Below are 24,882 nucleotides of genomic sequence, written 5' to 3' on the forward strand. Positions count from 1 at the left end.
CAATCTCTGCCCAAGAGGGTGACACCCTGCCATGCTCTGGTTTCTGGGCTCTGTGTGTGCCACACCCTTGTCCCAAAGGGCAGGGCATGCACGTGTGGCCTGAGGAGATGAGATATGTCCTCAGGCTATTCTCAGCCACAGCCCACACTGGTTAGTGGTGTGCTGAGACAGGCTGTGCTCCAGGCTTCAGTCCTCTGTGGGGAAACCAATCCGGTGAGGCAAGTGCCCAGCACAGCTGCAGCCCAGGGCTCTGTGCTGTTGGCATCACTGCAGCAAAGTCACTCCATCACTCCCCTTCCCCAGCAGTGAAAATGTGCTTCCTTCTGCCCCTGGTGCTGTGGAAGCTGTTCCCTCACCTGCTGTGCTGCAGGAGCCACACTAGAGTGCCATAGATAGGCCTGGCTCCCCCATTCACTGTAAAGAACAAAGCAGGAAGCTCTCAAAAAAAAATTTATTATCCAAAAGTAGCAAACCTGTCCTGCCAGTGGAGGCTTGGCCAAACCTGTGAAGGAGGTGGGAGCCCAGGGGCTGCTCTGGCTCCACAGGCCCCAGTGCTGCAGCCCACTGCCCCCCTCAGGTGTTACGTCTGCAGGAACTGGGGCTGCACCCGGGCCACCTTACGGAACTCCTTGGTGTGTGTCCGTGGGCATTGCATCTCGCACCAGCTGATGGGCACCATCTGCACCCCTGGGGACACAATATGCCAGGGTTGCTCCTTCCCAAACTTGCATTTCTCCATGTGGAGAGGGAGGCAGCTGCATCAGCTAGCCCCTATGGCAGGGATGAGGCAGAACTGTTTCAGCCCAGACCCCGTCCTGCCCCTACCTGCCTCGCTGCGTGCCACCACCACGCCCAGCTCATTCTCTGCGGTGCTCAGCAGGTAGTTGGACTGCGCGTCCCCCAGGGAGATCTGGTTAGACAGGGGTTAAGGGACAGACTTCCTCAAGGGAGCTTGAGCCAACGCAGTGTCCCTGAGGAGGAAGGATACAACTTTGGCCAGGACGATGTCACTGGGGCGGAAGCTCTTGTACACTTCTACCTGCACAGGAGAGAGCAGGCAATGCCACACAGCGCCAGGGTGCTGTCAGTGGGGGGACAGGGCCCCCACAAGCAGGAACCGGGGGGCAACGGGTGTAGAACAGCGACTGGCAGTGGCTCACTGACCTTATCCTTCTCCGTGGCTCGGATATCTTCTCTCCTGAAAAAGGAGATGGAGGGATCTGAGTGCCAGTGAGCAAAAGACAACTCAACAGCCTGTGGCCCTGGCCTCCCTGGGTGCTCAGCAGGACGTGCTGGACACCGGCCCAGTGCTCAGGGCAGAGCTCCAGCTCAGGGCAGCCAGCTGCACTGCCCACAACAGCCTTCCTCCCCCTGAAGGGCGGGGGATCCTAACCTTTTCCCTACCGTATGGTGCCTCGGAAGGTGGATTTCAGCGGCGTGGAGCCAACATACAGGATGTGGACCTTGGCAAAGCGAGAGTTAATACTGCAGACCTGCATGTAGGAAAAGGGGAATCAGTGTCCAGGCAGGGAAAGGGCAGGGAGCAGGCAGGGCTGCATGGGGAGCTCATGTCTCACTTGGCCTCCTCCTCCCTGTGACCAAGCAATGGTTGGACACCAGGCAGCAAGCCAGGTAAGGAAGATTATACTTGTGCAATTCAAGGCACCAGAATAAGGCTGAGACCTGCAGTGATCTCAGTCCCTCTCCCTCCACCAGGAACACAAGGAAATTAATCCCTGGTCTGTGTCATCCTTTCTACAAGCTGCTTGAGACACTGACCTGCACGCTCCCTGCCCCACGAATGAGTTATGGAAGGAGAGCAAAGAAAATCCTCCCCTCAAGCCCACCTCAGTCTCAGGCAGGTGCCCCTTATGCCAATATCCACTTTCTTTGTGAGTGAGGGACTCAAGGAAGCCCCTGGGCTGCCCCTGCCCTGGTGGGAGTTGTACAGAGGGCACTAAGAAGCCCAGGGACTCCTCACCCCACCCTATCCGTGTGCAGGAACAAAGCTCAGTATGAGATAGAGTCGAGGCCCATGCAGTTTGTCAACGCAGTGCTCCAGCGCCTCACCTTGCATGTCACCACAGCCCCCACGTTGGGCAGGAGCTGGGACTCGCTGTCTCTCACCACCGACACCACGGGCAGCTGCAGGGCAAGACACGAGGGTCAGCACGGGGCACAGCTCGTGCACAGAATCACCAGCCGAACCCCATCGGAGTCCAATTCCCCGTCGCAGCCCAGTCTCCAAGGGGGCTGTGCAGCCTGGGCGTACAGCACTCAGCCCCGGGGAGGGGCAGCCGTGCCGCGGCCGCCCTCACCTCGTTGTCCTCGTTCTTCCTCTCCAGGCAGCCAGCCAGCGAGGAGAAGATGAAGCCATGACGAGTGTAGGTCCCGCTACCAGCCGTGGCCTCCTCCGTGCTGCACAGCCGCTCACCTGCGACACAGGGGCTCAGGGGCTGCCGGGGCTTCCGAGGACCCGGGCCCCGGACCGCTCCGGGCACAGCGCTCGCTCCCAGCCGGCCTAGTGCGGGGCATCCCCGGGACAAGCCCCTCCGCACTGCCTCGTCCCCTGCTCCTCTCCAAGGACACCGCGTTCCCTTTCCGGGCAGTAGCAGCCTCAGTCCCAGGAGCCCCGGACAGCCCCGGGCCGCACTCACCAGGGACGCAGTAGCGTGCAGGAGGCGCCATGCCCGCTGCCGACAACGCTTCACCAGAAAGCCCTCATCCTATTGGTTCCAGACGTCAATGCTGCGCTGTAAGCGTCGCGGCTATTGGTTCTCGTCTACCCCTTGTGATGCATGCTGGGAGCTGTAGTCCGGTGATGGCAGACGGTGCTCCCGGCATGCTGTGCGCGGGCGCTGCCCGTGGGCCGGCGGGGCCCGGGCATGGAGGCGGCGGGCGGCGGGCCCAGGTCGGCGGCACCGGGCGGGGGTGTCAGGGCCTTGAGCGAGGCTGTGGGCTTGTGGGAGCTGTGGCTGCCGTGGGGCTGGGAGGGCTGGGCGGCGATAGAGAGGTGCTCTGGGGTGGGAAGCGCGGCGGCCGGGAGGCGATGGGGGATGCTGCGTGTGTGCTGTGGGGCAGGAGGTGCTTGTGCGGACCCGGGAGGCGTGGGGTCTGTCGCCACGGGGTGCACTTGGGATGGGAGGCGGCGGGGGGAATGCTGCTGGTCTGGAGGGGCCAGGATGCTGAGGGGCTGTTGGCGTGGGCAGCCTTTGAGGATGGGGCTAAATACCGGAAAGTGTCTTGGCGCTGTGGGGCTGGGTGCTACTGAACCGGGGGAGCCGGGCGCTGTGCAGCCACCGGAGGGTGCCACAGGGCTGCGCCTGGGTGCCTGGACCTGGCGGGGGAAGGCCTCGTCTTTCTTTGCCCGGGGTGGGGCCAAATCCAAGGATTCCCCCACCCCTCGGCACTGATGTTGCCAGTGCTCTTGTCTGTGCTGGTGGTTGCTGTCGCATTCCCGCTGGGATGTGGGTACGGCCGTGGGCAGGGCGAGGGCTGGATCCCAGTGCCCGGCTGGACAGGGGAAAGTTGCATGGCTCTGCTGGAGCCTCATCTCTGTGGTTATGCTTCTATCTTCAGGCAGGTGCCTGGGGACAGTGGGTATTGCTCTGGAGCAGGCTGGCTGCCTCCCTGTGGGTTCCCTGCCCAACAGCTGCCACTACTGTAGGTGAGGAAGCTTCTCTGCGGGGCAGGAAAGTGCTGTGTCTTTGGAGGAAAGGGCTGACCTCAACACCTGCTTCTGGCTGCAGTGTTTTATCTTTTACCACACTGACAACACAGGGATGTGTGCCACCCAAAGGCTACACGGCAAGAAGTTGTTGCTCCACTTTGCACCTGCTGAGCTTCAAGGAAAAGCTCTTGGCAAACCAAAGGGGAAATGTGGAGAAGAGGGTGATGCAGATGTATATCCCACCTCTACCATACCAGGGCAGGAGCCATGCCTGTGACCTGGAATGGGCTGCTGGGTGTGGGATCCTCATATCCAGTAGATCCCAGACTTGGGGTCAACCGCACACTCCTCAGGCAGGGTGGAGGAGAGCCCTGCCTTCTTTGGGCAGCCTATCCGGATGGTGCAGTTTCTGCCCTCAGCCTCCCTGCTGCTCCCCAGGGGCTGTGTTGGTGGGCACCGCAGCGCAGAGGGACAATCCCTGCTGGAGGGACTCTGAGCTCTGGCACTGGTGCCTGGCACCAGACCAAGGCAAGTGCTTGGCCCAGGCTCAGAACGTGCCTTGGCAGGACCCCGGGGCAGCCTTGCTGCTTAATATTGATGGGTATTGCCTGCACGGAGGCCTGGGGGCCCCAGCCCTGCAGATCGTTTTCCCGTGTGCTGGGCCAGATCAGGTTCCTCGTCACTCCCAGCAAAGCTCTCAGGCAGGACAAGGGGCTCAGCAGGCAGGGGAGCACTGGCCCGGGACTTTCTCTGGGACTCTCATTTGCTGGTGTGTGGCACTGTTCAATGATCCAGGCGAGGAGAAAGAGGAAGTGTTGGGACTCTTGGATTGAGGCTGTGAGGTTGGGAGGGTGGCCTCTGCAACTTGGTCCAGAAGTTGAGGTGAAGGGAAGAAGCATCCTTCACTTTAAAGAAGGACTAGGGGAGGAGGGGTAATCCTGTACTTTCCTTGTGTGGATTCCCCTGTTCATGAACATGTTGGGAAGGGCTGAAATCATCTCTGGAAATGGCCCAGCATCCTGGATGTTCATGCCTTCTCTGGTTTCCTCTGAGTCAGACTCTCCGTGTCACTCCCCCGGCCCCCTCCCCGCTGGGAAAGACGAGATGGGACCAGAGAGCACCTGAGCCCAGATGCTGAGGGGCCTGTGCCCCCTGCTCCGTGCAAAGAGACATCCCGGCGACAGCGGCCCCGCAGCCTCCAGGAGCCTGGGCTCAGCTTCTCCAGCTCGGCATCCTTGTCAGTTCAGGGAGCTGCACTACCGGCATCAGCACGTCAGGGAGGGGAAACCCTTCCCGAGGGACAACTAGGCAGCAGGGTGGCCTGCCCACGCCGAGCTCCTGTCCCCCCAGGCGTGGTGTGGCAGGGATGAGGAGCCGGCAGCGGATGTTTGCCGCGGTGATGCGCCTGCTCCTCAAGTGCCTGCGGCTGGGGCGGCGGCGCCGGTTCAAGCTGTTGCGGCAGGTGGAGCAGCTGTGGCACTACGGGCACCTCTGCCTCCGCTCCCTGCTCTACAACTCCTTCACCAACGGCGACGTGGTGCTTGACTCTCTCTTCGAGCCGGTCTACTGGCTGGTGGACCATGTCACCCGATGGTTTGGTGTGGTGAGTCCCCCTCATGGGGCAGGGTACACGTGGTGCTGGGGCAGCGGGCTCAGGGCTGCCTGTGCTTCAGGCAGGAAGTGAGCTGGGACCTCAGTGTGTGGTTCAGATTGGTTTCCTCTGGCTCTGTCCTGCCCGTGCCTCTTCCCAAGCAGCAAGGGGCAGGTGCTGCCCACTCCAGTGACCCAGGTCCCTTTTCTGTAGGTGTTTGTGGCACTGGTGATTGGGCTCACGAGCTCTATCGTGGCCATCGTGTACATCTGTCTGCTGCCCCTCATCCTGCAGACCTACACACCTGCCTGGATATGCTGGCACCTCGCCTATGGACACTGGAACCTCATCATGATTGTCTTCCATTACTACATGGCTATCACCACTTCACCTGGGCACCCACCACAGGTGAGACACCAAGTGAGCTCTGGATGGTCACTGGGAACAGCCTGGTGATGTGTCGGGATCTGTGATATTTAAATGCTCCCGAGATTGTAGAAGTCTCTGTCTTTCAGCCCTGCTGCCAACAAAGAAGTCGTAAATTGTCTGTGCTGGTTTTCAAGGTTGTTTATTTCTTCTTATCTAAAATATTTTCTCTCTGACCTGCAGCAGGTCTGTCTCGCAGGACAGCGTGCGGGGCTCTGCCCCTCAGTGGGATGTTACAAAGATTATATACTAGAAACTATGTGTGCTATATTTACAATAACGTGCCAATATCTATCACCCATGTTGATCAGTGTGTCCCCAGCCTAAACCAATAGAAAAATGCCAACACCACAGTGAAACATGGAGGGCATGAAGAAGAAAAAGGACAAGGCATGCCCAGTTTCCTCCATCTTGCCTCCTTTGAACCCCTTATCTAGAATCCTAAAATTCAACTTTTGCACCCGTGCCACACTAATTACTACTTATATCAAACACTCAGAGCTTGTAATTCATCCTGTAAGATTGAAAACTCTTTTCCGTGGACAGAGATCAGAGACAGTGTCTCTCGGGGCTCTGTACAGGGGGGTTTCTGACCCCCTGCCAGGATCCCAGACCTTCCAGGGCAGCCAGAGGGATGCCCTGGATTCCCACAGTGATGTTGTTGCAGGATGCCTCTAAACTGGGGAAGCTAGGCTGGGCAGTGCAGAGTGGGGAGGCAGCGGGGTGGCACAGAGGAGAGCAGGAGTGTGAGATGCAGGGTTTAAGATGCGCAAATCTCTTCTGACCTGTGTACAGGCCAAGAACGACCTCACTGGTGTGTCCATCTGCAGGAAATGCATTGCCCCTAAGCCAGCTCGCACCCATCACTGCAGCATCTGCAACAGGTAGGACACCTTCCCTCTGCCTGGGGCAGCCTTTGGAGCCCCGTTCCTCACCCCCTGCCCCAGTGTGAGACTGGGGGGCCCTTCTCTCCTCTGCCACCGCCTTGCCCTGTTGCTTGTAGCCTGCAGGGCTGGGGGGTGCCTGTCCCCTCCCAAACACACCACTTGCACTGGCTCTGACACTGGCACTGGTCTCCTCTCTCCCAGGTGTGTGCTGAAGATGGACCACCACTGCCGTATCCTTCTGCAGTACTAACCGGTGGCACACTCCTGGGGGGAACCAGCACTGCTTCTCCCTTCTCTCCCAGTCCCTTCTGTTGAGGAGACAGCCAGCAAAGGAATGGGTGATGGGAGCAGGGCCCAGAAGAACTGCCCTGGTCCCTGGGTTGGGTTTGGACCCATGGTCTATCACAGTTATGTACCTTTAACCCCAGAGGCAGCCTGGCTAAACAACTGTGTGGGACACTACAACCACCGCTACTTCTTCTCTTTCTGCTTGTTCATGACCATGGGCTGCATTTACTGCAGCATCAGCGGCTGGGAGATGTTCCGAGATGCCTACACAGCCATTGAGGTGAGCAGCCTCTCCTGCCATGCACCAAGACTGCCTGGCTTCCCCAGGCTGAGCTTGCAGAGCAAGGCTGGGCCAGGCCCAACCATACAGTAACTTTGCTTCCCCTCTTCCTCCTCCTGCAAGGCCCCCAGCTGCTCTGGTCCTGTGGGGGTGTGAGGGGAAGGGTCCCTGTCCCACTCCTCCGAGACACATAACTGGTGCCCTGTTTTCCATCCCCTTAGAGAATGAAACTGCTTGAGAAGGAGAGACTGCAGGTGGCTGCCAACCAGGTGGGACATCCCTGCCCCCCAGCTTCTCCAGGCAGTGTGGAGCAGAGCTGCCGTGCAGGCTGGGTCCTGCTTGGGGCTCTGTTCTCAAGGAGCACCCCACATCACAACCAGCCCCCATGTTCATCTCACATGTCAGAGAGCTGGGGCTGGTCAGGCAGCTCTGCTATGGACAGTGCCTCCAGCAGCTTGGGGTCTGCCTCTGCACCCAGCTTCCAGGGGCTTGGGTTAGTGACAGCTTCTTGGCATGTGCTGCTCAGGCCATGGTCTCCTAGTGAATCTGCAGCACTGCATACACATCTCTCCATGACCCCCAGCTGCAGTGTCCTGACCAGGCCCATGGCTGCTCCCTGCCCCCTTACCTCCAGCTCACTGTTCCTCACACCTGTGCCCCTCTGGGTGTCTGTCTGTCTGTCTCATGGCTGTCCCAGGCTGCCTCCCCCTCACCATGGCTGTTGCATTAGTTCCAGCTGCAATCCTTGCTGTCCAAGCTCTGCAGCAGGGAGGGGTGCAGCGATCTTTGTCTGGCTTCAAGCTGTAAAGCAGTTTGGATAATCCTCCCCATCTGGTCCTTTTTCAGACATACTACCAGACCCCACCACCCACCTTCTCCTTCCGCCAGAGAGCTTTCCACAAGAGCGTGGTCTACCTCTGGGTCCTGTGCAGGTGAGGGGGCCCAGGGGCTGGGGAAGTGAAGCCTGTGACATTGCTCACCATCTACCTGCCTGTAGCTGGGCTTGCTCACTCTAGCACAGATGTTGCTGCCCTGCCAGCCTTTGGGCCACAGAGAAGGAGAGATTTTGTCTGTCACGGGAGATTAGACAAGCCGACCCACTTACGCGGCTGTGGGTGCGGGGAGGCAGCCTCAGTCCCCCGCCAGCTGCAGCACCAGGGAAGGAAGGCCTGTGTTCCACCTGCTGTCCCTTGTCATACCTAGCTCAGTTGCACTGGCCCTGGGTGCCCTCACGCTGTGGCACGCCGCCCTCATCACTCGCGGGGAAACGAGCATCGAACGGCACATCAACAGAAAGGAGAGGCAGAGACTGCAGAAGAAAGGCAAGGTGAGCATAGCCCACGGCACAGGGGCTGGCTGGGGCAGAGCCAGACCTGATGTGCCTCTCCCTGTCCCGCAGGTCTTCAGGAACCCCTACAGTTACGGCAGCTGGGATAACTGGAAGGTGTTCCTGGGTGTGGATGTGCCAAGGTAAATCCTGGGGAAGCCCCTGCCTGAGAAGGTGGTGGCTCAGCAGCTCTTGGGGTTGTAGGGACAACAGGGGCTCTCCTTGGGCTGCTGGGGGAGAGGACAACAGTGAACATTGATCCCACACTGCACTGCACTGGGCTTCGTAAGGTGTGGAAGACGTGGACATCATTGGCCTTGTGCCTCAGGAGCCCTGTCTGGTGACAAGGTGGCCTGCCCAGTACACCTTTGCCAAGAGAATCTGAGCTGAGGAGCTCAGCCATTGTGGCAGCTCAGGATACAGTTCCTCAGAGCTGAGAAGCACCAAGACTTCACCTTGTGGCTGTGGCCTCACTTTCCCCACAGGCACTGGCTCACCCGTGTCCTGCTGCCCTCTCCTCACCTGCCCCACGGGACAGGCCTGAGCTGGGACCTGCCTCCCTGTGTGACGGAGCAACGCGCGCCACTCCTGGCAATCTGAGGCCCTGTGCTCTGGACATCCCTTCCCAAGGGCAGGGGAGTGTGTGGGGGACCCACTCCACCACTGCAGCTTCCTTTGGCCAAAGTGCCTGGCAGAAGGCTGGCACATATCGCTGACCAGAGCCAGAGCCATGGGAAACTATGGACAGTGTTGGTGCCTGGACGCCTGCCCTCTTGGCTCTTGGTGGCTGCAGGCAGCCCAGGGCGAGGTGGCAGAGCTGCTGCTCCCTGCTCCAGCTGGATGGTGCTGCCCTCATTAGCACAGGTACGGGCTAGCATTGGCCTAGCTCAGCTCTCTGAAGGGCTGGGCACAGAGGATGGCACCCCCAAGTGCTCCCCAGGGAGTCTTTTTAAGACCATCTACTAAATACTGTTTTTTTTTAAGGGAGTCTGTTTTTGTTATCTTGTGGGGGACAAGGACTTCTGGGGATGGGAGAAGAGGGATAAAAATGTTAAAAGAGGAGGAAGGGTCTATAACCAGCACTATTTTAAGCTGCTCAACACACAGAAGAGCATTGAGGCCCCAGCTTGAGCTGCATGGAGACCCTCAGACCATTATCAAAACAGATATATTTATTCTTCTGGTACATGGGTTGTCACACAACGCACGTGTGCACAGACCTGTCCTCTCCACTCACATGTGGTGGGGGTTGTCCATCACTGTCCCTGGCTGCAGCAGAGGGTGGGCAAGCCACAAGCAGCATAGCTCCTTCCCTGCTGTGGGTGCTGGGAAGGGACTGCAGTGAGGGGTGCTGTCTGCTGGCCTGCACGCTCCAGCCCTAGCACTCGGGGCAGTCCTGGGCTCTGAGGATCCAGAGGGTCCGTGGCATTTGGTCGGATGACTTGGTGGCTTAGCGAGGCGCTGGTCAGACTGTTGGTCAGCACAGGGAGGGGACACAGGGCACTCACCTGCCTGGGCTCCCGAGCAGGAACCTGCAGGGATAGAGATGGTGCCATCAGCCATGTCCCCTACACGCGGGCACCCCCTCAGCAGCTACTTCCACACACTCACCATTCCCCACGTGCTGCCACTGCTTCCTTCCGCACCAGCCTCTTTTTGTCATCCAAAGGCTTGGCCAGTGCCCGGATAACTCGGCCCTTGTATGGGAGCAGCTGTAGGACAGAAGGGGCTCTTTGTGAGAGAAATGTATGCTGGCTGCCCCCCAGGAGGTTTGGGAGCCCCCTGCCTCTCTACATGCAGAAGCAGGCAGCAGGGTGCTGCAGCACTTACCACTGTTGTGGGCAGACTGGTAAGGGCATGGGCACAGCGCAGGGCAGCGATGCGGACGGCCTGGAACAGACAGGAATGAGGGCAACACAAGGGGCACGAGAGGGGCATAGCAGGGAGGAAGGAGGGGGTGCACGCACCATGGTGGGGCTGGAGGTGAGGTTGAGGAACTTGGTGATCAGTGTGTCGACATGCAGGCTCATGATCTGGGGAGCTTCAAGCAGCAGTGGGTGGAGGCAGTTCAGTGTGGAGAGCTGCACTACACGATCTGAGCAGGACAAGGCCTCAAGCAGGAGGGAAAGAAGCTGCAGAGAGAGGGAGAACACGGGAGTCATGAGTAACACCAGATCACGCACTCCGCAATGTCACAGCCCACCCTGCTTGCCACCCAGGCTGGCTCTTACTGTGGGCAGCTCTGTCACCAGCACAGGTTTGGGGAGGTGGTTGAGCACATGGGACAGGCCCTTCAGGTAATTGGCCTTCACATCTGTGGAGAGCAGAGATGGTTACAAGCAGCCTGCAGAAGGAGGAGATGCTGGCTCAGGTCCCCTTGTTAAAGGGTCAGGAGTGGTGAGGCTGGGCTGGGGTGGCCACTCACCGGGGCCAGCCCCATGGAAGCCTCGCACCAGCTTGGGGACATTGTCAGTGAAGAAGCGCTGGCGGAACATGATGCGCACGTCAGCATGGCAGCCCTTGTGCAGCACGTCCGGGGACTCGGCCATGAGCAAGGAGAAGCCATCAGCTGTGGCAGTGCCCAGCTCCTTGTCATCCAGCAGGCCCAGCAGCTGCGAGGGAGAGCACCCTGAGACAGAGTGCCCTGCTCCTGGGGGTCCCCAGCCAGCCATGGAGGAGCAAGGCAGGTTTCTTAGACGTCACCCAGCCCCATTACCACCTACCTTGTCTGTCAGGCAAGAGCTCATGGGGTGGTAGCGCAGCACCAGGGCTTTGGTCACCTGTGCAGGCAGAACAGTCAGTGCCAGGCTGGGTCCCCCTGCCCCACTCATCCAGGACAGGCCTTACCCAGAGCAGCAGGGTGAGTGCCTGTGTTCGGCGGGGCCCCTCCGCAAGGCTGGGTTCCATCCTGTTCACTGCAAGCTGCAAGATTTCATCCAGCTGCTGCCCTAGGGATGGAAGGGACAAGCTGAGCCATTCCTCCTGTCAGCAGTGGGCAGGGACACCTGGCATCTGCCCCTGCCCCCTTACCTGCTGGGTGCTTGTTCACCAGCCCTGCAAAGCACTTGGCAGCTGTGGTGGCTGTGAAGGGACAGTTGCAGGAACAGCTCAATGCCAGCAGCTCCCGGAGCAGCCATTCCTGCTGAGGGATTGCCACCTGGAAGAGACACAGAACGTGTTATGGCACAGGGCTGCAGCTGCTCCCTCTGTCTGTCTGTGGAGCTTGGTGTGGACAGAGGCTGGAGGGTGCTTGGGCAGGGCTCCTCTCCATCCTGCTCCCTATCAACGTACATCGCGGGGCAAGGAGCAGACGAAGGCCATGAGGAGGGCGACCAGGCGTCTCTGTGCCTCCAAGCACTCCCCATCCTGCAAGAGAGAACAGTGTCCATGTCCTAACAGTCCTTGCTGCCAGCCTGTGCAAATATCCTCATTCCTGGCCCATTCTGGTGCCCCAGCCCCAATTACCAAACATACCCGGAAAGGCTGGAAGGAGCAGGGAAAACTGTTTTGGGGTAGGAAGGAGACGTCTCCATCCAGAAAGAGGGGCACCACATGAGACACACTCTGGGCAGCCAGCCTAGGAAAAGACATTGTAATGTGCTGCTCTGGAAGGGTCACCAGAGACCTCCCAGAAGGCACAGGGTCACCCTGTACAGATAGGAGCAGGGGGCATGCAGCCTGCTCCCTCCCCACAATGGAGCACCCAGCTGCCTGCCCCAGCTTCACTCACTCAGAGCTCAGGTGAGTGGTGGCAGCACTGATGACTGGGATCATGGCAGCCAGCACCTCTTCCTCCAGCAGTGCCTTGCCTGGCAGTGTATGGGTGCTCTCTGCAGGTAGTGGGAGGAATGGAACTTGCTGGAGCCTGCTGTTCAGAAGGAGGAGGCAGGCACAGCCCCCTGAATGCACACCACAGTGGGGCAGGGCTCTGGGACAAGGGCAGGGAGCAGTGAAGCCCACTCCTGAGGGCCATGGGTGCCAAAAGGCATCGGCAGCGGCATTGACTGCAGGATCAGGGACCCCTGAGAGCCCAGGAGTTGCCTGTTCTCCCCTCTCCCACTCCAGCCCTGCACTTACCTGGCATGGCTGCCTGCACAGCCATGGCCAGCAGGCATGGCACCACTGTCTGGTGGAAGTACCAGCAGCCCTCGGCATCCTGCTGGCACTGCAGGGCCACGCGGTGCAGGTTCTGGCACACAGAGATCATGTCTTGGGTGTTCCTGGCCTCAGTCCCTGCAGGGCACAGTCACCACCAAGTCAAACAGCCTCAACACCCAACTCCCCGATCTGCACCAGGATCCTGGGACAATGTGGTTCTTCTGACTCCTATTCCACCAGTGGGATTCACAGCCCAGGTGTGGAGTCCTTGTACCAACTGCCATTCCAGTTCTCCCCCAGGCATCACAGTAACAGAGGAAGCTCCTGCCCAGACACGCTCTGTGGAGCTGCCTGCAGGAGCTCCATTACCTTTCTGCACCTTCTGGAGATGCTGTAGCAGGATGGGGACAGTCTCCCTCACGATGCTGGCGTGGGTGGACACAGCTGCCAGGGCCTGCAGGCAGCGCTGCTGCAAGGAGTGGTGGTTGTGGTTGCTCTCCTCCCACTCTGAAGAGGAAACACACCTCAGAGGGGGACCTGGGGACACCCCACCCAAGGACAGTCAGGGCCCGGACCCTGCCAGGGCGGATGGGGTGAAGCAGCACAGGAGACCCAGCCCATGCCAGGCTCAAGGCACTCTGCCTGCTCTGCAGCTGCGCAGCTCCTTCCCACAAGGGTGATCCTGGTCACACACTAGCTGCCTACCAGACCAACCACAGCCTTCCCTGTGCCAGCACACAGTGCCTGCACTGGGAATCCCCCAAGGACAGCCACTGACCTACACCACATAACACAGCCCCACTGTCTGGCAGGAGCCCAAGGGGGATGGGAAAGGCTTTACCCCAAAACCAGTCACCACTCCTTTCCCAGCCCTACCTGACTGCAGCTCCTTTTCAAGCCTGGGTACCATGTGTCCAGAGAAAACCTTTGGGTAGGTGGGGGCCAGGGACCCAGCTGCCTCCATCGCTGCTTCACTGCCAGGGAGAAAGAGAATAGAAAAAGTAATGCAAGGACTGCAAACCCAGGGCTGCTTGTACACCAGCTGCACAGACCTGGCCAGAAGGTGTCTCCAGAACCCCATTTCTCAGCAACTTGCCTTCTTCACCCCTCAGGTAGGCAGAGCAGACTTTGACAGTCTCAAACTTTCTTATTTCCAGCCCATGATTTGTCTGGTTTATTCCATGTAGTCTTCCTGTTCAGAGAGTTCCTGTGCCTTCCCTCAGACTACAGCCCCTCCCTACAGCAAAGCCACGCTTTGTTCCTCCTCCTAGAGTGTGGATGACTACTGTGATGCCAGCCCACCCCTCACCTGCTCTGGGAATCCTCCTCATGCAGAGCAAGACGGATGAGGTGATCCACAACCAGCTCCAGATTAGAGGAAGACAGGAAGCCTGTAACAAGAGCCATAAAGGAATCCTACCCTTGGCCAAAGGCAAAGATGCAGGGTGTGCTGGACAGGGTCCTTCCCCTTCATCCAGGCCAGCAGCAATGCACAGCACACCAAATGTCACCGATAAAAGGTGCCCAGCACAAACAGGCAAGAGAGAGACCAAATATCCCTGGAGCTCATTACGTGGGTAGAACATGCTGCTGCTACTCCTGTGCACTTACAGGCAGTAGGCAAGGATGTCCCAGCAGCCGCCGTGTGTCTCAGAAAACCATGACACCTCCCTCTGTCTCAAGGGAAAAAAGGCACCAACCTTGCAGGGAGCCCAGGACAGTCAGTGCTTTGATCCCAACCAGCTGCAGCTGCACACTGGGATCCAGCAGCGCCGAGAACACCACAGAGCAAACCGGGGCTTGGAGCGACAGCAGAGTGCTCTCATCTGGAGAGAGGGGCGTGGAATCACTGCCAGTGTCTGGTTGTCACCACACAGCCACCATCACAGCACTTGACAGACCTTTTCTGGGCTGCTGCATTTGATACCCAATCATGCAGGGTCCCTGGAACATGGCAGGGGCTCACACATGCAGCCACACTGGCCAGTGAGTTTTCCTTGTATGTCAGCATACAGGAAAGTGAGGTCAGAGCCAGCAGCCCTTGGGACGCAGGAGCCTTCAGAGGGACCAGTCATCCTCACCTTCTTCCACATTTCCCCACTTCTGCTGCAACTCCAGGAAGCCTAGCAGCATTTCCAGGATTGTCCTCCTCTGGCTGCTCTGCAGGGACACAAAGGTGTAACCCAGATCACGGTCACTGCTGGGACAGAGCTGCACCTCAGCCGAGCACTGCGAGGCCACAGGGTGCCCATGGGGTCTCTACCCACAGCCAGGGAAGGACATCTTAGACACCCTGCTGCCCCCAGGCCCTATGGAGCCAGTGGGTGCCCCTCACCTGCATGTGCTTGGTGTACTGCTCCAGCAGCAGGGGCAGGACGCTGTGGGTGATGCAGTGGTAGGTGCGGAGGGAGGCACCCGCTGCTGCCTGCAAGAGTTTGGCACTGGGCCACACCAGCTTCATGTCGGGCTCGCACAGATGGTGCCTGCAATCTGAGATAGGCTGGGCGTCAGCTGCACCGGCGCAGAGCTCCTCTGCTTGTGTGCAGGGACACAGCTGATAGCAGGGCTGGGACGTGCTGCCAGGGTGCAGCTCTGAGCTGCAGCACAGCCTCCCCAACTGAGCAGCTGCCCGCAGCTCCAAGCACAGAGTGCAACAGAGGTGGAAGCAGCTCAATCTCCTTGTCCTCCCTCCTGCAGCCAATTACCTTGGAGAAGCCAAAAGTTGCTGTGAGGACTAGAAAGAAAAGAGGCTTGAAAGAGAAGAGGAAGGTAGATCTCTACTTAGGAGGATGCTTTCAGGTCTGGCTGCATGGGGCAGGTCTCTGTTAGCTACCTTGCAGGATGCTGCTGAGGAAGGAATCCAGCAGATCCTCAGAATCAGAGCTGAGCACAGAGCGGGAGAGGCAGGCAGAGAGAGCACGCAGTGCAGCCAGGCATTCCGTCTCAATCTTCTCGCTCGCTGTCTGGAACACCTGCAGGAAAGGCCATAGGATGAGCTGAACTCCATGCCAACAACAACCACAGGCTTCAGGCTCCCAGTGGAGGCTGAAGGGCTCAGGCTCCTGCCTCATTTCCCATGTGATTTGAACATGCAGCATGGCACATTCAAGCACATGGACATGCTGATAGGGCTGGCTTGTCCCCTCCCTTTTTCACCTGGGGCAGTCCAAGGTCACAGGTGCAGACTGCTGGGAGATATGGGACCCACCCAGTCTTGTTGAGAGCTCCTGCTCAGCAGAAGCCCAGCCACAGTAGAGCCCTGCAGTACTCACCTCTCTGCGCAGGGATGACCAGAGGCTGGGAAGGAATTCCTGCAGCTCCTTCTGCCCATAGATGGCACAGCAGGCAGTCTGCAAGAGGGAGCCAGGAGAAAGCATCACAGAGAAGTCTGTACAAGGAGGACACAGTGCCAGGACACTGCCCATCCTGGCAGGCTCATGCTGAGCTGCACAAATCACTCAAGAAAAAACAGGAAAGAGTGATTCAGGCCAAACTAGGACTCTAGAAATTGTGGCTCTACAAGGGAGAGTCTCTGGCTGGCAGGAAGAAGGGCTCAGAAGTGGCTGGCAGCTGCTATTGCCACAGATCAGCTGTAAGCTGAAGGGAGCAGGGGATCTCTCCTTACCAGAGTCTGCAGCGAGTCAAGCTTGGCACTTTGCAGTTCTGAGTCCAACTTCTCAATAAGCAGAGGGAGAAGGAACTGCAGAGAGAAACACTAATTCAGCCCATCCCCTGCACCACCTTGTCCATGGCCCTGCAAGTTCAGCCTCTGCCAGGAGAGCAGAGCTGAAGGGGTAACTGCAATAGGCAGCCCCTTCCCAGGGTGTCAGTCAGCACCCTCCCCATGACCAGCCCCAGCAGGAGACAGGGCTGCCCAAGTGCAAACTCCTGGTCCCAGTTTTTCCCATCCCATAGAGTCACAGGAGGAGCTGCAGCACACTGAAAGGCATCCTGTGCTAAGGGAACAGTGAGGTGCTCAAGAATCCCCAAGGAGCTTCATACCTCAGCAAATTGGGTTGTGGAAGCCAGTATGGCCCGGAGGCTCAGGATCAGGTCTTCCCTCTGGATGCCATGAGGATCATTGGGGGGCTGGAAAGGAAGCAGAGAGCAGGTCACTCACCAGTCAGGAAACATCCCAACCCAGCCATCAGCTGAGGCTGCATCACTTCATCTCCAGCAAGGCAGCAGCAGCGCCAGTCACTGCAGCTAGCTTGGCACCAGCCTGTCAGCCTGGGTACCACAGCTCACAGCTGAACACTGCTCAGCCAAGACCCTTGGCCACCCTCTCATCCCATTCCCTGGAGGAGACATAACCCCCTAAGAAAACACCAGAAAGAAATAAAGAATAGGCTGTGGCACATGGCAGACTCACTCACTGGAGTAAAATCAACAGGGAAGTAGCAGGATGTAACTTCAAACAGCTCCTCCACAAAGGGACCTGCAGACAGAGAAGAGAGGAGGTGAGCAAAGATATTGGGCAAAAAAGGCACAGCAGCTCTGTTCAGCACCCACAACAGGCCAGCTCTGCAGCTTTTAAAGCATGTTAGGGATTACCCCATGCCTGGTCAGACCCAAGAGCCATCCCTCCAACAGCTCAAAGAAAAGGGATTATGTCTTCCAGTCAGTTCTGCTTGGCAGGTTTAGGCTCACCCAGGGCATAGTCCTTGGCAATGAGATCATGCACAATCTGGAAGGCCACAAGCAGATTGCGGGGATCCTTCTCCCCATCCATGACTTGGATGAAGCCGAAGGTGAAGTTGGCACCCAGGCCTTTCAGCTCTGCAGAAAGAAGGAGTGTGAGCAGGTGCAGGACATCAGACCTTACAATACAGCATTAAATCAGCCAAATTGCCCCAGCCCCACAGTCCTTTTCTAGGTCTCCCAGGCAGAGCCACAGAGCCCTTGGAGAAGGTGAAAGTGAGCCATTTTCCCAGCCTCAGCAATCCCAGAGTGGCTCTGGCATCTGCCACCTCACCTTCCTCCCTGGTGCTCATGAAGTTGGTGATGATGCTGTAGACTGTGTGGCGGTCCAGCTGTAGCAAGGACTGAAGGGAGGAGCAGACCAATCAAAACCATCCTCTACACATGGCAGCACAGCTACCCACTACCCCACAGGTAACACATGCCCTTGAGAGAGAGCAGGACCCCCAGCAGCTCAGCTGCTGCTTCCTAGCACAAACATGCCGTTTATCACATGTAAAGTATGCACATGCCTATGCAACGGCACATGAACATGACTCTGTCTCATCACTGCATGAATGCACTGTCAGTCACACCAGGGCCACACATGCTGCCCAAGGCACTGCCAGCAAAAACAATCTTACATGTGAGGAGAATTGGACTGGGGGCACTTAAACACAGAGAATGGAGCAAAAGGAAATAATTCCCCTAGGGCTGAGAAAAGAGAGGACAAGGGCCAAACAGGATTCTTGGCTGCTGTCTGTCTCTCACAGTCTCTCTTGCAGTGAGCCAAGCTGTCTCTAAGCTCTGCAGGAGCACTGCACTGTGCTGAATATGGCCAGTCCTCAGGGCAGGTAGGCCATCCCCAGACACACAGGGAGCAGAGATCAAGGACAGGAGGACAGGAAATCACATTGCTCACCTGCACATGTACCTCCTGGAAGATGGCTTTGAGCACAGACACTGCTAGCCCTGGGGGCAGCACCTCACACATGCTCTGGGGACAGGAAGTGAAAAGCAATAATAGAATACCATGATGGCAGGCACATAATGAAGCTCCTGCCTCCATGCAGCAGCAGCCTGCAGGATCCTCTTCCACAACAGGGAGATCTCACCACCCCCTCCCCAGACAGAATAAGATAAGATACCCATCATCTGTGTTGCTCTCCAGGGTGGCCAGGGAATCCTTGCCCCAGTACTCAACACAGGGCAGGAAATCAAGGCAGTCTCCTGTCTCCAGCTCCTCCACAAGAGGCACAGTAGAAGAAAGGAGACAGGGCAATGTTGCCAGCCAGGCCCTCCTCAACACAGTGCTCCAACCCATACCCAGGTGTTGCACCTTCCTGACACTGCTGGGGAATGCATCCCAGCACTGTGGGCTGGGGATGTGAGCTCACCAATGCCCGGAGTCCCTGGAGCACCGAGGGAATCACCAGGTGATTATCTTGCAACCGGCTTTCATAGAACAGGACCAGATGCAGCACTGTCAGAAACAGACACTAATGTGTGTTAGCCCAAGGAAATGCAGCTGCTGGGTGCTGGCCCCAGCTCAACCACAAGCTGATGGATTAAGAGTGATCACATCTCGCACTGGTGAATGGGACAAACTGCTGCTGTTGGGTGCACCCACCTGGTTCCAACACCTCTGCCCTCCTCTTGTAAGCAGCCCACGCCTAACTGCAGCAGGGCAGCAGCCACCTGTAGCTGCTGCAGAAGTGTTGGAGCTACCCAAGAGGCATTTGCCCTGGCCTGTCCAGACATGTGAATGCAGACACCAGCAGCAGAGTGGCAGTCTGCTCAGCAGAGGCTGGAGGATGTCATGGGGTGGGGTACAGAGCTGGGGCAGGAGTTCTGGCTTCCTCGAACTTGGCTCCACAACACGTTCCTGGCCCCTGAGTCACGGCCACGGGCGCCTGCACACCCCAGCCCTGGGGAGTGGTGGCAGGAAGCAGACTGGAAGAGCCGGCTAGCAGCATCCTGTGCCCACAGCTGCTGCAGAAACTCAGCCCCCCAGGAAGCAGCCTGACGCAGAGCTTGAGAAATTAACTGCGTGAGCAGGGACACGAGGCTCTAACACAGCTCACTCCCCTTGCTCAATTGCCTTGAGTCTCTTTTCTCCTTCAAGTATCCCCACTGAACCTCCCCACTTCTGGCTGCCCCTCCAGAGCACCCCAGTTCCCCATCAGTCATGACACCTATCTCCAGCTACTGCAGTAGGTAAGGTTCTATGCACAGCTGCTCTCAGCCTTGCCTCTCTAGCCAAAGAGAGCCAAATTCCAAGGACTAAGCATCTTTTACTTCCATCCTCCCCTTCCTCCACCTTACTTACTAGCTAGGCCCCCTGTCAAGCCAGCCTGCTGGCATAAGTTCAGCTTCCCATCTGCATGGCCCCCAAGCCCAAGCCAAAGCTCGTTAGCACTTACTGGCTTTCCCTGCTGCCAGCCAGCTGCTGTGGGGCATTTAACAGAGGCAGACTTTCTCCTTACCTCCATGAACAGAGCATCTTCCCCTCCCCACCCCAGTCCTCCACTCCATTCTCATCCTTACACTGATCTCCCCTCCTCCCCAGGCCTCAAGGTTCCTCCGGAGTAAACCTGATCAGGCTGCAGTGTGACTTGGTGTGTGAAGGACAGTCTTCCTGCTCTGAGTCACCACCCAAGGATTCTGACATACAGATGTATCCCCAATGTGTCCCACATGGCGCTGAGCACACCTTGGTGTGCAAGACCCACACACTGTCAGGGGCCCCAGCTGTCCAGTGATTTGGTGTATTCAGACAGTGACCTGAATTGCGTGGTGAGTTTGGCTAAAAGGCTGCAGCGCAAAGCTTCATGCCCTCCTTGGACTTTGACTCTTAGAGACATGTACAAGGTTGTCACAGTGTTAAATCAATCCCTTTGCCAATTGCAGGACAGACATTTTAATGGCACAGGCTTTGTCCCCAGACAGACACTCAAGGGCCAGAAAAGCCCTTACCTTCCTTCTCCTGGAGCAGGGAGTAACACTGGAGCAGGACTTGTGACAACAGCTGGATGCCTCGCCCTCGCATCCGAGGATCTGTGTTCTCCAGGCAAAACCTAGGCCAAGAGGGGAGAAAGCCCAAGAAGCCTGTTGTGAGCAGGTACATCCAAGCAGGAAGCACATCCTGAGCAGGCACATTACAAAACCAAAGAGGTGCCACTCTGTGGACCCAATCATGCCTGACTTGCTGGCAGAGTGGAAAGACTCCTCTCCCCCTGTCTGTGCTGCATGTGTGCACTCAGTCCCAGAACCGTGCAGAAAGAAATCCAAGTTCTCAAGTCAGACCAAAGAAATTGCTCTTGCACCATGCTCCCAAGATCACAAGGGTCAAAAAGGATAAAGCCTCTTACAGTGAGGCAAACCCAGCCCCCAGCCTGGGAGAAATGAGCCTAGGCCATGACAGTTGGGAGACAAAAGCAGAAGCTGAGTGGCAGCCAACTTGTGACATGGTGTTGTACAGCTGTGTGCTCAGGCAGCTCCTGCTGGGGACAGCCCCAACTGAAAAGTGCCCTGCAGCATGCTGCCTGCCACAACATCTCTCCTCCTGGGAGAGCATCAAAAGCTGCTCCAGCCTTGCTCTTTCCCAAAGAGCTCCCACATCCAGGGAGGGCAAAGCACTGCTCAAGCCCCACGTTGTGAGCAGACAACATCCTGCCCGCTGCAATGTGTCATCCAGTGCAGAAGCTCATCCTGGATGAGCACACTTGTCCTTCTCACTATGCCTCCTTGGGGAAATGTCCCCTGCAAGGCCCTTACCCAATGTATAACTTGCATAAGGCTTTTCTTACCCCAGGGCTTCCACAAGCTGCAGCACTGTCCATCTTCCATCTTTCACCCCTGGAGAAAGGAGGTAAAGAGAGTGAACCAGAGATCATGCGGGCATGTTACTGGAGATGGATGCTGGGACACATCCCACTGGGAACGGCCACTCAGTGCTGACTCCTCACTAAAGTGCCAAAGGAGCCATGTGCACTTAACTGGTGGAGCTGCCTCCAGCCCTGCCTGCAAACACCTCTGAGACTGAGAGCTGAGAGGAGACAGCCAGGGGAAAACTTGCCTGCACTTTGCCTCACCCTCTCCCTGCAGCATGGCTGTATGTGTGGCTCCTAAGAGAAGTCTTGCTGAGTTCTACTCCTCTGAGATACTAAAACCCCCTTCTCTAATGTGAGCATGCTGTGAGTAGACAGAGGGCAGCTCTCCAGGTGCTTCCTGAGGGAGAACTGACTGAACAAGCAGCCCAGACACTAGTGAACACTCAGCTTCCCACCCTGGCTCCATCACCTCCACCCTGTGCAAGAACTGCACTAACTTCTTCCAAGATGGGCAGGGAGAAAGGCAGTTTTGTGGTCAGAGGAAGATAAAATGCTGGGATTCCTGGAGTCTATTTCCAACTATGACTCAGATTCCTTGCCAGGTTGCCTCATTCACCTACTGCCTCCATATTCTTGCAACTCAAGTGGGGGAAGAGTCAGTCCTCAGGAGGCTTTGGTAAGGACCTGCTTGCTGCACCTTACAACAACCTTGGCAGAAGGCCAGATTCTCCATTCCTGCCACCCATTGCCACTGTGGCACCTCCCCAGAAGGAAAGCTCTGTGTACGCCCTCTGCTCAAACATAGGGTGGCAGGCAAGGGACTGCCTTACCTTCAGACCCCTAACCTGCAGCTCAGGTGTCAAGTGACATTGCTGGAAAACAAGCAGCACCCCTCACTTTCTGCCTGGACAAAACAGCATTCCTCCAGAAAAAAACCCAAATCACCTGAGTCACTGAGACTCACTGTCTTTGCCCAGGGATATTTTTGGGCACTCTGGAGGGACCTGCTCACCTTTCTGCCCTGCTGAACCTACACAACTGACAGGGCACTCACCCTCTCAGAAGCCCAAAGGTTTCATGATGGGCTTTCCCAGGCCTTGTTCCAGCTAGTGTCTCCTGCTGTTGCAAGCCTTTACTGTCTCTTCCTAAGCAGTTAATTCCACTATTAAGACACACTGTTCATCATAGAGCTGTCTCTAGGGATGGGATGACAGTGTTTTCTGACAGTGTGTTCTGACAGCAGGCAGTCCTGACTCCAGAGACTGAGCTTTCAATTCTGCCTGGAGTAGCAGGGAAAAGGAGCCTGGAACTGAGAAACAGAACAGATAAGGGGAGCTGTGTGGATAAAGAACCCAGCAGGTCTTGGAATTGATGGGCACAGACTGAAAAGAGGGCGACCTCAGAGACAGCCATGATGTATTGGCAAAACTTTCTGCAGAAAAACGACAGTGGTGCAAGCAAATGCTTTGCACCAGCCAAAGCAGAGTGGGCTGCAGAGAGAGCTTGGATGGCCCCTCCACATCCAGCATCCCAGCATCTCGGTCTGCAAGCTCATGAAGAGCCCTTGTGCCTCTGCACCATCACAGAAAAAGTCTGAGACAAATGCCATGTCTGTGGCCAGGTGCTCTGCCTCTCTGTGTCTGCAGAGACTGAAAGCAGCTCTACAAAAAGCTTCTGGCTCCCTGCTCAACAGGAAAGAGCTACAGTGTGATGGCCAAACCACAGTCAGGTACTGATACACCCCGAGGTCAGCAGCTCCTTCGCTCAGCTCAGCAAGGGAGCTCCCTCTGTTCTCAGGGACCCAGGTGTGACCAGCTTCACCTCACACGGTGTGGCCACCCCTCCCTGGCACAGCCTGTGAGTGTGGTGTGCTCATGCACAGGCCACAGCGTGAGCTCCAGCACAGCTAATTGGACCTGCCTCATCAGCACGGCAGGCACAGTGGTGAGCCCCTGAAACTGCTGCCTCCACATCTGGCAGCAGCACATATGCCCCAAGGTTAATTAGGCACCTTGAATCCCTTTACCAGGAGGGGCTGCCTTGCTATTCTGGCATTCCTGTAGCAGAAGCAAGCCATTCACCCTGTGCTGGATTGTTACTCTGAACCAACCTGCTCTCTTTCCTGAAAGGTCTCTCCCCCTTTCAGTGTCCTTCTAGGTATTAGTTGCTTCTGGAGGACTTCCATTCTTATTTCTTGCATGCCTTCAAAATGCGAGCACAACATTCACAGGGAATGTGTGATGGATTCTGCAGCAGCAGTATCCTTCTCTCCCCATTTTTTAAGAAAGATGAAGTCAGCCTCCTCCTGCCACCCACTGACCCATGCAGCCCAACCTGCGTGCGACAGCACCAAGGCCTTTCTTGCCAAGTTACGCTCATTTTAGTCCTTAGCAACAAACTGGCGAAGCTCAATGTGTTTGTTACAGCAATTGCACAATGGCCATGAGCTTAGAAAAGACCTCCCTATCCTTTTGCTCAAGGATACACAAAGCAATTTAATCCTTTCTGACGTGTGGTTCCGTACGAGGTCAGAGGGGCTCAAGGACACTTGCCAGCCCCACTGTTTGTGAAGGTGGGTTTGTCACAAGAGCTGCAGGGCTGAAAAAAGCTGGGAGGAGCAAGTGGGGATCAATTCTCTTTGTATGTCTTCCAAGAGACAAAGCTTTCTCCAGGCACTTCTGTAAAACGACATCAGGTGACAACAGCAGTTGTAAGGTTATCCTTCCCCACGTATATACCAAATATGTCGAAGACTGTGTAACTCTTCTGCAACATCTTGAATGTCACATAGTTTAGTGAATTTCTCTAAGTTTCCTTGGCATTTTCTTCACTCTGTGTTACATGGGCCATTGGGTTACCTTTCTGTTTTGCCAGCTCATCTCATCACCAAGACACTACATAGCAGTTCACAAGCCATCAGGCCTTGGGAAAGATCTAGAAGCCACCCGTCTGCGTAATGTAACATACACAGATAGCCCTTCTCGGCTGAGTGCCTTCACGAAACATGCTGAAGCCACTGCCTACACACACAAAAATATCACCTTATCCTTAGCCACATTCCTGAAGCTGTAACTTCCCTAATGCTACAAAGTCACCCAATTGCTGTTCGAAGGAGAAGGATAAATTATCCGACCAAAGCAAACGCCTCAAGTCCTGCTAGGAAAGGGGGAGAAATCACAGTGAGAGTAGTCTGCAACTGTCACCTCCCACGGTCCCTCAGCAAGGCCATGAGCTATCGTCCCACTGTCGATTTCTCTGCCACCCACATCTGCCTCGCTCCTGGAGCCCCTCACCCTCGCGGCTGTCCCTCTCCTACCGCACATCTCCTTGGCAGCTCCGAGCTGCAGGCCCTACCCTACCCATGCCCACGTGCCCTGCCCCGCACGGCAGCCTCACAACCCACAGACACGCTCTGTCCCGCGCCTCCACACCCCACCCCACCCCACCCCGCCCTGCCCTGCCCAGCCCCGCAGCCCCACGCTTCCTCCCAAACCCCTCCCCACACCGCCACGACCCGCCCGTGCCCACGCCCGCCCCAGGCCCAGCCCGGCCCCGCCGCCGTGCCCACGCCCAGTCCCGCCCCGCCCCCGCGCGGTACCTGCCGCCACCTCCGCGGCACGGCCGTCCTGCTGCCCGGACACGAAGTCCCGGACGGAGGCGGTGAGAGCCTGAGCCTCCGCCCCGGCCCCGGCCCCGGCCGCCGCCATGACACCCGCGCGCAGGGCCGCGGCCCGCCCCCCCTCCCCGCCTGCGCGTGCGCGGGGGCGGTGCCGGCGGTCACGTGCGCCCGGGGGGCGGGGCG

General features: G+C 57.3%; 3 protein-coding genes across 8 annotated transcripts; 1 reads left to right on the top strand and 2 right to left on the bottom strand.

Moving 5' to 3' along the window:
• Positions 1-437: 437 nt before the first annotated feature.
• EXOSC1 (exosome component 1) lies at positions 438-2,712 on the bottom strand. The gene is made up of 8 exons (XM_053948545.1): positions 2,658-2,712; positions 2,319-2,434; positions 2,071-2,145; positions 1,405-1,493; positions 1,165-1,198; positions 989-1,039; positions 826-910; positions 438-687 (listed from the first exon to the last, which is right to left on the bottom strand). Exons 1-8 carry the CDS (start codon positions 2,686-2,688, stop codon positions 581-583), a joined length of 588 nt encoding a protein of 195 aa, XP_053804520.1. The 5' UTR covers positions 2,689-2,712; the 3' UTR covers positions 438-580.
• A 150-nt stretch (positions 2,713-2,862) lies between these two features.
• Positions 2,863-9,452, top strand: ZDHHC16 (zinc finger DHHC-type palmitoyltransferase 16). 6 transcript variants are annotated; one of them, XM_053948543.1, is made up of 11 exons: positions 2,880-2,911; positions 3,580-3,667; positions 5,021-5,273; positions 5,475-5,669; positions 6,483-6,571; positions 6,776-6,804; positions 7,009-7,142; positions 7,364-7,411; positions 7,989-8,074; positions 8,346-8,612; positions 8,955-9,452. In XM_053948543.1, the coding sequence occupies exons 3-11, from the start codon at positions 5,037-5,039 to the stop codon at positions 9,067-9,069; spliced, it is 1,200 nt and encodes a 399-aa protein (XP_053804518.1). In that variant the 5' UTR covers positions 2,880-2,911; positions 3,580-3,667; positions 5,021-5,036; the 3' UTR covers positions 9,070-9,452. The 6 variants fall into 6 exon arrangements, with proteins under 6 accessions (XP_053804516.1, XP_053804518.1, XP_053804513.1 ...); XM_053948544.1 differs by lacking the exon at positions 2,880-2,911 and having other exon boundaries at positions 3,224-3,667; positions 5,556-5,669; positions 8,346-8,469; positions 8,542-8,612; XM_053948540.1 differs by lacking the exon at positions 2,880-2,911 and having other exon boundaries at positions 3,225-3,667; positions 8,346-8,469; positions 8,542-8,612.
• Positions 9,453-9,623: 171 nt separating this feature from the next.
• On the bottom strand, positions 9,624-24,819 carry MMS19 (MMS19 homolog, cytosolic iron-sulfur assembly component). Its single transcript, XM_053948537.1, has 31 exons — positions 24,679-24,819; positions 21,057-21,105; positions 20,224-20,324; positions 18,645-18,730; positions 18,170-18,244; positions 17,543-17,612; positions 17,218-17,346; positions 16,944-17,005; positions 16,570-16,656; positions 16,193-16,267; positions 15,840-15,917; positions 15,401-15,539; positions 14,903-15,057; positions 14,649-14,727; positions 14,268-14,393; positions 13,877-13,958; positions 13,444-13,541; positions 12,937-13,074; positions 12,547-12,702; positions 12,200-12,299; positions 11,944-12,046; positions 11,761-11,835; positions 11,500-11,626; positions 11,317-11,417; positions 11,193-11,249; positions 10,895-11,081; positions 10,701-10,783; positions 10,437-10,601; positions 10,300-10,359; positions 10,081-10,181; positions 9,624-10,001 (listed from the first exon to the last, which is right to left on the bottom strand). Exons 1-31 carry the CDS (start codon positions 24,785-24,787, stop codon positions 9,974-9,976), a joined length of 3,081 nt encoding a protein of 1,026 aa, XP_053804512.1. The 5' UTR covers positions 24,788-24,819; the 3' UTR covers positions 9,624-9,973.
• Between the last annotated feature and the right edge of the window lie 63 nt (positions 24,820-24,882).

The sequence above is a fragment of the Vidua chalybeata genome, chromosome 8 (genome assembly GCF_026979565.1).
Source record: "Vidua chalybeata isolate OUT-0048 chromosome 8, bVidCha1 merged haplotype, whole genome shotgun sequence".
Taxonomy (NCBI): domain Eukaryota; kingdom Metazoa; phylum Chordata; class Aves; order Passeriformes; family Viduidae; genus Vidua; species Vidua chalybeata.